The sequence below is a fragment of the Nannobrachium achirus genome, assembly GCF_963921795.1.
Source record: "Nannobrachium achirus genome assembly, chromosome: 21".
In the NCBI taxonomy this organism is placed as follows: domain Eukaryota; kingdom Metazoa; phylum Chordata; class Actinopteri; order Myctophiformes; family Myctophidae; genus Nannobrachium; species Nannobrachium achirus.
In genome coordinates, this window is record NC_137828.1 from 31,268,026 (window position 1) to 31,279,588 (window position 11,563).

Below are 11,563 nucleotides of genomic sequence, written 5' to 3' on the forward strand. Positions count from 1 at the left end.
GGAAATAACTATGTAGTCTATTAGCCGCCGTCGGGCAGAAACCGCAATGCCCGAATTTATACTTTGTGACAGGGACGCGCAGAGAATGCTAGAGAGGCAGGTGCTGACATTTCTAAAAGGGCCTTTTGATGAAAATATCGAAAATAGCAGACCTCCAAGCTCACAACGCGTCGCAGTGCGACACGCTGTCAGCTTGGAGGTCGGCTATTTTCGGTGCTTGAAACCACAACGAACTAAGCATAATCAAGTGAATACTGGAGATGTGGCGTATACGGCATGGATTTCTACACAGAGAGTGCAATTATTTCAACATAATATGCTGCATTCAAGTTCTGGAGAGTTTGGACAAGGAAAATGTCCATGTCGCCTTCAGGTATGGCATGGAAAGAGGGCATTTGCATTTCTTTCACCATAGTAAAAACTGCATTCATGGTCTGGAGGGGGAACTTTTTTTACAGACGGATAAAAGGGCGGGGGCTCAAGCCCCCTTTGATGTCTATGTGTGCACGTGCCTGCTTTGTGATATGACAGTGTCACACAAAAGCAGTGGAAAACAGATTCATGTCTTAGAGCTGATTTCTTTTAACAACTTCTGCATGAAAATGTCTAATCTATAATGACTTGCCCAAAATAAGTGGTTAAGTCTGTCTGTGGGTTTTATAAATATTAACAAGCTTGTGACTAAAGGTTTCCGCCTGACAGAGACGATATGAATCTCCAGTGAGACCTTGGAGTTTACTTTCCTGTCGAGGGAAAGAAGTTACATTGTGGAGTTTGATAGTCCAAGTAAAACCCACCACCACTGTCGGGTATCACACAGCTAGCCTGGCTAATGCTTGCACAAATACTGCCCAACCTAGAGGTGATATTCTTTGTAATGGCAAAAGCAACTGTCTCGCTTGCTGGAAGCAGTTTTAAACGGTCGTAAAATTAAATAAGGAGCTCTGACCGCACATTTTCCAGAGGACAGCGTCCGATATTCCACACCATAAACTTGGCTGCTTATAACCCTACTGTAATTTCATCCCCTTTTAACGGTCAGCACTAAAAAGGCCACTCAAATCTTGGACTATTTTCATTTTTGGCTATGATAGGATGGCCGAGAACGGCGGTCTGATGCACTCGCTAGACAAAACAATGTTAATGTAGCCAGTCGGTAACCTTTGGCTAGGAGGGTCATATAGAAATAAACAGCTTCATGGCTGGGCACGTCAGTGTGTAGGAGTGGAGCAATCACTACCTAGGGGTGGCTGTAGCTCAGGAGGTAGAGTGGGTTGGCCAATGCTCCATGGGTCAGCGGTTCAAATCCCAGCTTCTCCTGTCTACATGTCGAAGTGTCCTTGGGCAAGACACTGAACCCCAAGTTGCTCCCGGTGAGCTGGTTGGTGCCTTGCATGGTTTCCACCGCCACCGGTGTGTGAATGGGTGAATGTAATGCACATTGTAAAGCGCTTTGGATAAAAGCGCTATATAAATGCACCATTTACCATTTACTACCTAAGTCAGAATGCCTTCCTCAATTCTTGTGCTTCTCTAGGGGTGCAGACTGAACTAATATTGTGCAAGTTCAAATGACACTTGACCTTTTGTGTGTCTGCTTGTTCGGGTAGTGCCTTATGTTCTTGTTAGGAGGTGAAAGGGGCCTTACAGTATGTTCTGGTGCAGTGCTGAAAAGGGCCTTATGTTCTTGTTAAGTGGTGAAAAGGGCCTTATGATGAAAAGGACCATATGTTCTTGTTTGGAGGCAATAAAGGGCTTTACATTGTTGTCAGGAGGTGAAAAGGGCCTTACGTTCTTGGTAGGTTGTGAAAAGGATGCGAAAGCGGGTCTTGCGGCTCGCCTCGTCAGCCCACATGCGGATGACACCCAGCGTGGAAACCAACATGATGTCGTTGGCCACCGTGGAGCAGAACTTGTTTTTCAGGTCCTCTACCGAACTGAGATGAAAAGAGAACAAAAGAGAGGACAGGAACAGAGAGAGAGGCGAGCATAAACAATGGAAGGGAGAGAAAATAGAGAGGATGAGGATAATGCATATTTTATTATCCATTAACATGGAAAATAGATGTACAACCTCAAATGGCCCTAATCAAGATCAAAGTGCTCTTAAATGTCAAAAGACACACCTGCCGCCATCATAAACAGCAACGAAGTTGCGCTTGCACTCGTTCGAATTCGCCATCTCATAGTCAAGGAAACGAAGGTAGATCTGCAAAGAGAAAAGGTAGAGAGTGGTTTCAACATAATTTAATTTAAAATAATTGAACAGTAACGGTGTAACATGAAGAATAGACTGTAAGAGGGACAGGGGAAATGAGAGAGAGAGAGATTTTAATGAATGAATAAATTAAGTCTTTGCTCATTCTCCTGATACAGTAGCACAGTGGTTCTCAACCTTTTCAGGCCACAACACCCAAAATATTCATATTTTAACAGGGGACCCCCCCCACCCCCCCCCCCCACCTCACCCTACGAGCACTAAGATCTACATGCTCGAGGTGTTGTGACGCATGTAGATCGGCTATTTTCACAATTTCTGCCTCTAATATTTGACAATTTGGCCAATGTTTAATTTGTCATTTTAGAGGTATGAAAAAGTCAATTGACACTTTAGAAATGTGCAAATACCCTCTATACACTTAAACTTTATGCTGGCTTGTTTATTGTTGAGTGAGAAAACAATGTTGCACATTAAGTTAATTTTTTTTTTTTTTTTTTGGGGACCCCCTCTGCTGGGGGCCCCCCCGCCTTGCGGGGGTTGCGGGGGCCTCCCCGCCGCCACTGCATGTAACTATACATGCTATAGAGATTTCCGTTGAAATGATGACTACATTTTACAGCAATCCTTTCATTAAAAAATAAAATAAAATAAACGTCCCATTTGGAAATGAATTTCCCTCTCATTAAAACATCATTAAGCTTTTAAACTGTGATACCGAGGAAGTGTTTGCCACTATATCCACCTAACTTCCCATAATGAGCCGTTTTACAGCAATGAGCTACTCGAAAAGCGGCTCAACACTAACACCTCCTGACTGGCCCTGCCTCATGCACTGCAGGGGCGTCACAAGGGGGGGGGGAGTGGGACTGAGTTACAAGGGCCCAAGGTGGAGGGGCCTTCATTATTTTATACTTTTATACTTTAGCTATTGAAAAATAGCAGATATACAAGCTCACAAGCGCGCTGCAAGCTTGTATATCTGCTATTTTTGAAAAGTCGTGAAATTGTGTGCAAATCTTTGAATATATGTATTTCTTAAGCGAACATTTGTAACTCAAATTTTGCTTCTGGGGGGGGGGGGGGGGGGGGGGGGTCCCTGGAACTAAATATTTTGAGATGGGGTCCGTGGCCAAATATATATAATTTTGGGGGTCCTTCACATGAAAAAGTTTGAGCACCACTGACATAAACATAGGTTTTTCAAAAAGTCTTAGAAGGATTTGCAATATTCAAAGACTTGCTCAAACTTTCACGATTTTTCGCTGTGCGCTTGTATATCTGCTATTTTTCAATAGCTATAGTACCCAGGGCCCAGAATTTGGTGCAACACCCCTGTCTGTGCCCTGCCAGTCGTTCATCAGGCCCTAGCTCGCCCAATCACAGCACCGGTTCTAGTCGACTGCGCATGGCGGCGCTCACCATCCTTGCAGTTAATGAGTGGACAGCTCCCAAACCGTGACAGAGAAATGTGATGCTCAAAAATGCTTAAAGATGCAGTGCCATGATTTTTTCCCCCCTAAAACATGATTATCAGATATTATGATTATACTAGGAGGAAGAGTTTTTCCAAAAAAGTGTACAGAAAGAGTTTAAATTTGTTTTTATGTGGCCACACCCTCCAGTTCATTAAGTATGCCTGGTTGTCAGGTGGGTGGTGACCCAGCTGAAGTTAACCACACCCACAGTGTTGGGTGTTTGGTAAAAGGGGAGGGGATGATTATATGATGTCATTTATTCACTGTACTTCATCGGCACTTTTGACCCACAAGGTGTCAGCCTCCAGGAAGAAACCCCAAATACAAAGGGAATACATAATTGCTCATAACAACCACACCAGGGGGTCTAATGAAGTACTGTCAACCTCAGAGGCACATGAAAACCAGAAAAAGTACAAAACTATGGCACCACCTCTTTAAAGACTAATGCTTGTAAATTGGAGCACACACACGCTAATGGACCTTGCGATGTCAGCGCAGTCTCAGCAACATGACGAAAGTCGAAACGGATTGGCAGTGCGGACAACAAGACAGGCACCTCTCTTGTGGTCTAAAAATAGGTGTCCATGATCTTCCCGACAAGAAAGTTGTCATATTCCATAACTGTTGGAATGACTGACTGTCGTATAAGGGCAAGGGTTCCTGTATCCTGTATCTTTTATGATAATGAAATCAAAGGAGATGAGATGCAATGCAAGGACACTTCAATGGTGGTAGGCCACATGTGTTCTATATACAGTATGGTATAAGTACTTCAATATGAGTAAGTACTATGTTATTTATTTTACAATTATTGTATCTCAGAAATTATGGCTCTGCCATGATCTGCCATACGTCCATACCACCCTAGATATTACGTTCTATTCTTTTATGTATGGTAATATATTACTTTTGCTAGTTTTGTTGGGCACCAGTTCCAGACACACATAATCTGGCAGGGGTCTGGGGTGAAAAAAAAGCACACGCTTCTGCTTGATTAAAAGAAAATTGAACAATTGGAGATACAAGGTTTACAAGGACAGACGCAAACCGCGCTTTATGAATAAATATGTTTTCCTGCTGCTCATTCCCATTCATAACCTGTATCGGTACTCCCCATACAACAGATTGGGGGTTTGTCCTTCACAGGCCTGCCATTCTGGACGGCCCCGGCGAGAATCCTCCAGATTTACAGCCTCCGTCAAGGGAGGTTTAAACAGTATGGGCGTGTCTGTGGCAGTATGGGCGTGTCTGTGGCTTTCTTGCATAATGGGACAGCCAAATGATCATCTGTGAGCTCCAGCCATACTATCGACCAAACCTCCTCCAGAGTGGGGAATGGGGAGGTAATAATGGAAATGCCGCGCTCCTCCTCCAATCTATTTATTGGCTGGCATAACAGCACGCGAGGGAATAGAAGTGCAGATGTGATCTCTGTATGAGGGCTACTTTTCGCATCCTTCAATGTGCTGTTGCTGCAAAGTTACTGAAGCCCCATGAAGAATTGTTTGAGAAATCCCAAAGTAATAATGCAGGACAGACGCAAGGCACAGAGGAATGCTGCAAATGCAAGTTTTGTATTCTAAATAAATATATGTTCAATTGTTGTACTGTAGTTTGACATTAATTAATCAGAGAATAATGCTGACTCACACTTTGCCATTACATAATTATATGTGATAAAAAAATAAATAAAGACAAAAGGTTGGAAACGGTGTCATGGCATGAAACCATATAAATTACATTGTACTGCACAGCATTTTCCCTTTCATTCACGCGTGTCCCTTTGAGCTTTGACTGGCGGAAACAAATAACTGCTGGACTGCTGGACCTAATTATAACAATCAATTAGTTCTTGTGCGGCTGGTGGTCCCATATACAGTACCCATCTTGTGCGACTCTCAAACTAACAACCACCATGACTCTCAGTCATTACTGTACATGGCTCATGGGACAGGTAGGGAACCATTAGCAAAGTTTTGCTTAGGGCCCGAGAGAGGTAAGGAGCAGCTCTGCACCTCGTCATCAACAGCAACAATTGGCCCCCCCGAGAGATTTGTCAGGAGACGCCTCTGCACTCCACATGTCCCCCTCATTTCTTTAACACCTCCATGCAGTGTCTCTGAATGTCACCCACACTCAGAGGACTTTGACCGGGCTCTCTGAATGCCCCCAGTGACAGTGTTCTTTCTCACAAAGAAAAAGATCCACATTGAGTGACCTCACGAAGCAAAGGGAACAGAGGAAGAAATGGTTCCGACTTATAGGAATGTGAGTCACAGGTTCATGCACTGAATACACCAGACATGAACATAATATAAAGGAAAGTATTAAGGCTGAAGCTTAAAGGAATAGTTCACCCCCAAAATGACTTTTTTTCTACCCCCATTGATTCAGGATGGTGTCTCCATACATCAATGGAGGTACATTTATTACAAATTATTGTCTTAGGAATTCGAAAAAAAAATATTATTGATAATGATGAATTGATAAAAGTCATTTTGGGGGTGAACTATTCCGTAAAATGTTCTTAATAGGTGCCGCTAGACGTTTCAACAGCAGGTGTCTGGAGAAGGTCCTGGGTTCGATTTCCGCCGGGGACGATGTGGGAGCTGGGGGCGTGTTCTCCCCATGTCTCCTAGGGTAGATACCCTCACAAAAACATGCAATAATCCTGGTCTGTATAATTTCTCCCCCTGGCCTGATGGAGAGGAATGGAACAGTGTTCCTTCCACACACTACATCCAAAACGGGGAAATCCCCAATGTCAGGTGAAAGGAACCAACTTGGACTACTCATGCATACTGTAGAAGGAAGCACGAGGTCCGTTGTCTCCCCAGGCGTGGCAGAGGGAGAGCAGAGCCCAGGATTAAAGCTTAGGCAATTGGCACTGGGTGAAAATCGTGGGATAAAAACAGCAAGTCTTCTTCTTCAGAAGACAAACAAACACACTCAAGTGTCTTCTTCAAGAGACTCTTGACTTTGAAGAAGACACTTGCTGTAGTGTCAAAACATCAGTCTCACTGTACCTATTAAACTCCATTAAAACATTTTAAGATGGACCGTTTGCTCCAGGCTTTTCCCTTCTGAAGCCATTCTGCAACGAAAAGGACACTGAAGATAGGATTTAGCACGTGATCTTTCTCAAGTGTGTATGTTCAGTATTGATTTTATATTTCTGTATGTCTCTGCATCCTTACAAGATGGTGTCACCTGTCCATTGAACTCAATAGATGGGGGCCACCACGTGCTGCACATTCTTGATACAGTCTCCACAAATAAAGTATGAATGAAGAACAGCTCTTGGTGTTATGTGTGGCTCCCCAGAGCCCCCAGAGAGAGCACTGCAAAGCAGAAAGCCTGCAACAATCTGAATTAATAAAAGTGCACTGCCCAACAATATCCCGAAAACAAGATAACAGCCAGCACTCAATGAATGTCCTTTATTGTGCCTCACCCAGGCAGAGCAACGGACATGTTTCAACCTGATTGGTCTTCCTCAGCGTTGTGTCAAGACAACAGGGAGTGAGGTTTATAGTGTTTGATGCAATCAAGACCAAGTGAATACAAGTGCATACTGTCATCCCCTTGAAAATCTAATATGTACCAGGAAAGGACAATGTGAATTCCAGAGCAAAAGAGATAATTCAACATACAAATGCATATTGTAGGACCCCCAGTGGCAAAATATATGAACTAGCCAATGACAGTGAAAAATGTGTGTGCAGATAGCCTCATAAAACCCAAAACCAAGGCAATGGATCAGGTAGATACAATCATGACAGTGTGAGCCGGGAGTATTGGCTCCACTACGAAGCAGGACGCCTCCTCATTGATTCTGCAGACCCCAATAATGATGCAGAATCCATCACTGCATGGCTGGACAAGAACACGTTCCTGCAGTATAGCTACCAGTAAGACTCCCTAATCGGGAGATAAGCGACCGTCAGGTCGCATACACAAACTTTAGAAGGCAATCGTAGCCAATCAGGAGGGAATATGGGAAATGAGACAGATCCATGTTGATGACATGACTTTAGACATGCTGTGTACCGCTTTGCGTGATTTTAGGGCAAAATCTGTAGGAGCAGTGTCCAAAAATGTGTTTTGAAAAAATCGGCCTGATGGTGGCGCTAGAAGAGGGCCATGTGGGAAATGAGGGCTGGAGGTTGTGGTTTGCCAGCCAAGGAGTGTGTGTGCAAAGTTTGGCATGGGTAGGGGCAACGGTGGCAGAGAGAGATATAGTGGGGCCAAAAGTGTGACGTGACTTGACGGACGCAAACAGTTGACTGTGTGTTCGTTACAATCACAATGAAGGTCCAATATTTTATTTTAAACACTATCTGATGTTAAGGCAACTTTTAACTGCACAGATTTTCCGCCATTTGCGTTGATAAGCGTCGTTTTCCGACAGGCTGCCGACAGGGATCTTATCGGCAGGTTTTCGGCAGCGGGTTGGGACTGCTATCGGCCAGTATCGACGGAGAACTGGAAGACTGGACTTTCCCAGTTGAGTCGCCCCTGGCCGTCAGTAGAATTGAGCGGTTGTAGAGTGGACAGTTTGCTACTGCAGTCTGCTACAGAAGAACCATGCAAGCCTAAACAAGCCAGAGACATTTTCCCGTCGCACATTTTTACTAAATACCATATTCTCAATCTCAACTATCAATTCCTATACCAATCGTCTCCAAAGCAAAGCTAGTAAATAGTGCTGTGTGTTGTTTTGGTGAGAGCAGAAAACACTGCATAGAGTAAAAATCTCCGCCTCCGGTTGCCAGATTCTGTGAGTGAAACAAGCGACCAGGTCTATGAAACAAGCCCAAAAGAAGCGACCAGTTTCACCTATTGAGCTCTATTACATTAGCTATTTTCTAAAATAACGTTGAAAGCAAGGCCAAATAAGCTACTACACTTCAGAAACAAGGCCAAAGAAAAGCAACCTACAACTAGCACCATTATAGGAAACCATGATCAAAGTCGCTTATAACGAGCAGACCTGGCAAAACCGCCATACTAGCGTTCATGTCTCAGTGTGAAATGCGCACAACTGCGTACAGTAACTACAGTCGGCTGGAAAGAAATTGCTTAGTTTCTTGCAGTTCTTTGCAGTCTGTGAAAAGTTAGAAAGAGTCTCCTGTAGTCTCTTTGGTGTGGAGTCACCTTTAGCTGAGACAGAGATGAAGTAGAGACCCCACAATATATTTTATAAATTGTGTTGCAGATTAAACCTTTTCATATTATACTAGTTTGTTTGGTTGGTTACACATTATCTTGTTTGATGCATGTTAATGTGTATTTTCAGACATTTAATCACACCAGTAAGACTCCCTAATCAGGAGATTATCTCTACAAATAGGCCAAAATGTTTTTTTCAAAATGTGCGTGATTTTAGGGCAAAATCTCTAGGAGGAGTGTCCAAAAATGTGTTTTAAAAAAATCGGCCTGAAGGTGGCGCTATATGGGACAGATCCATGTTGATGACATGAGTGTAGACATACTGTGTACCGATTTGTGTGATTTTAGGGCAGAAATTGTAGGAGCAGTGTCCAAAAATGTGTTTTGCAAGAATCTGCCTCATGGTGGTGCTAGAAGAGGGCCATGTGAGAATTGATGGGTGGAGGTTGTGGTTTGGCAGGCAAGGAGTGTGTGTGCAAAATTTGGCATGGATCGGGGCAACAGTTGCGGAGATATGAGCAGGGCAAAAGTGTGACGTGTGACTGACAGACTGACTGACTGACTGACTGACGGAGGGACGGACTGACGGCCGGTGGAGGTTTGGATAGTATAGGAGTGCAAGTAACTGCGACCTACGGTCGCAATAAACCCTCAATACTCAATACGTAAACTTGACCTTTGGCTCTGTACTTGGTCTGCTCTTTTTTTTCAAACTTCTTCACCGAAAATAAACAAGCCCGTAGCTTGTAAATATTCTATTTTTCGGCAAATGTTTTCCCCAGAATAGGGATGCTAGGGTTCAAGTAAAAGTGTTTAGAGCCGTCCCGAACACCCTGTTGAAGACCCATGGTATATAGCAACCTGGCTATTATATACTGTATGTCAAAAATATTGTCATCTTTATCTGCTGTTCCATCTGTTTGCCTGTAATTGCTTTTCAAAATCTGCGGGAGAGGCCTATTTCTTTTTCTACAAAAACTGTCATATATCATGAAAGTAGAATCCAACAACCCCAAATTGGATTCACATGTTAGAGGCCTCTCCAAAAGTGCTTTCAGTTCTGCGCATAGGACGAGCCACAAATGTGAAAAGACCTTTTTCATTTGAAAATAACTGGGAATACAGTGAGTGTCTTCTGGGATATCCTACACTGCCAAGAAACTGCCATAAAACAAGATAGTCCTAAGCAGCCATATTTCCTATACCGGTATATCTCTTCTCCTCATTTTGCCTGTTCCTCCTAATCTCTGTTTCTGTCCTCTCAGGCTGCAAGAAGTGTTAAGGTAACACTCCCTTACTGTAGTTAGGGTAAGTGATATTTTTGGTTAAAACGAAACAATGTTTTTGTTAAAAGGTTAAAACACCATATTCTGAGACTGCGTAATCATTGCTATGGAGTGTTTGTTCAGTAACAGGAGTCTCCCCATTGCTCCAGCTCTTTAATGAACATACATTTCTTTTTCAGGAGGGTTGCAAAGTTGTATCCAGTTCTCTATCCTGATTGGATAAGATTGGTATCCCAACCTGAAAATGCATTTTCTATTTAATAAAGAGCTGGAGAGAGATGGAGACTCCAGTTACTGAACAAACATAGCAATGAGTACTATAAGAATAGAGCTATTCAACACTTGTTTTTTTAACCAAAGAAAATCACTTCCACCCTCAAATTAACGCACAGTAACATTCTTAACAAACAATATGCCCAAGTTTCGACCCTATACTGTAGGTCACACATAGAAATCAGAGGGGGCTTGAGCCCTTGCCCTTTTATCTGTCTGTAAAAAATGCCCTTTCCAGACCATGAATGCAGTTTTTCCATGCCATACCTGAAGGCAGCATTCAAGAGAATTGCCTTGTCTAAACTTTCCTGAACTTGAATGCAGCATCTTATGTTGAAAGAATTGCCCTCTCTGTGTAGAAATCCATGCTGTAAGCCACATCTCCAGCATTCACTTGATTATGCTTAGATCAGTGTGGTATCAAGTACCGGAAATAGCCAAACTAGCTCATAACGCGTCGCTTCACGCCACGTTGTGAGCTTGTAGATTGTCTATTTTCACGGGGACTGCCCATAAGTCCGAAGGTTCATTAGTCCGAATTTAGTTAGGGTTACTGAGGTTAGGGTTAGGGTAAGGGTTAGAGTTAGGCATAATATTCTTAACAAATTTGGACAAATGAACCTTCAGACTAATGAACCTTCGGCCCAATGCCATGGCACCATTTTCACAACTTCTTAAAACATTTGTTTTCCAATTTATGGAATTTCTTAGATTTTTCTTTTATTTCTTCAAGAAATTACTGAAATGTTTCATTTAATTCATGAAAATGTTACCTTTTTTGGGAATGTTTTTCAGAAATATTTTTGAAATAAATAACAATAAAAAAAAAAAGAAATGTACGTAGGAAACCAAAAATTAAGGGACCCATAAAAAAGTGTCTGCGGCCGACAAATGGGTCCCGACCCAGTGTTTGGGAACCAGTGCAATACAGTATATTCCTCCCTCATCTGCCTCTCCCTCCCTCACTGTCTACACTGTCACCCTTTCTCTCCGTCCAACTCCTCCTCCTCCTCCTGTGTTGGAGCAGTAAAGCGTAATTAGAGCCCAAGGTATAACACTGCTGTTCTGGCACGCTGTGTACAGTGCAGCACTGCATCAGCAGTACTGCCCTGCACGCACGCACGCACGCAAGC

General features: G+C 43.1%; 1 protein-coding gene across 1 annotated transcript in view; it reads right to left on the minus strand.

The window, feature by feature from the left end:
- The window catches only part of neto1l (neuropilin (NRP) and tolloid (TLL)-like 1, like), a gene marked incomplete at both ends in the record, with an annotated part of 121,707 nt that overhangs the window by 17,344 nt on the left and 92,800 nt on the right, over positions 1-11,563 (minus strand). Inside the window, 2 exons of the mRNA XM_080751965.1 lie at positions 1,792-1,937; positions 2,127-2,209. Coding sequence (XP_080608091.1) covers positions 1,792-1,937; positions 2,127-2,209 — 229 coding nt within the window. The remainder of the gene's footprint in view (positions 1-1,791; positions 1,938-2,126; positions 2,210-11,563) is intronic.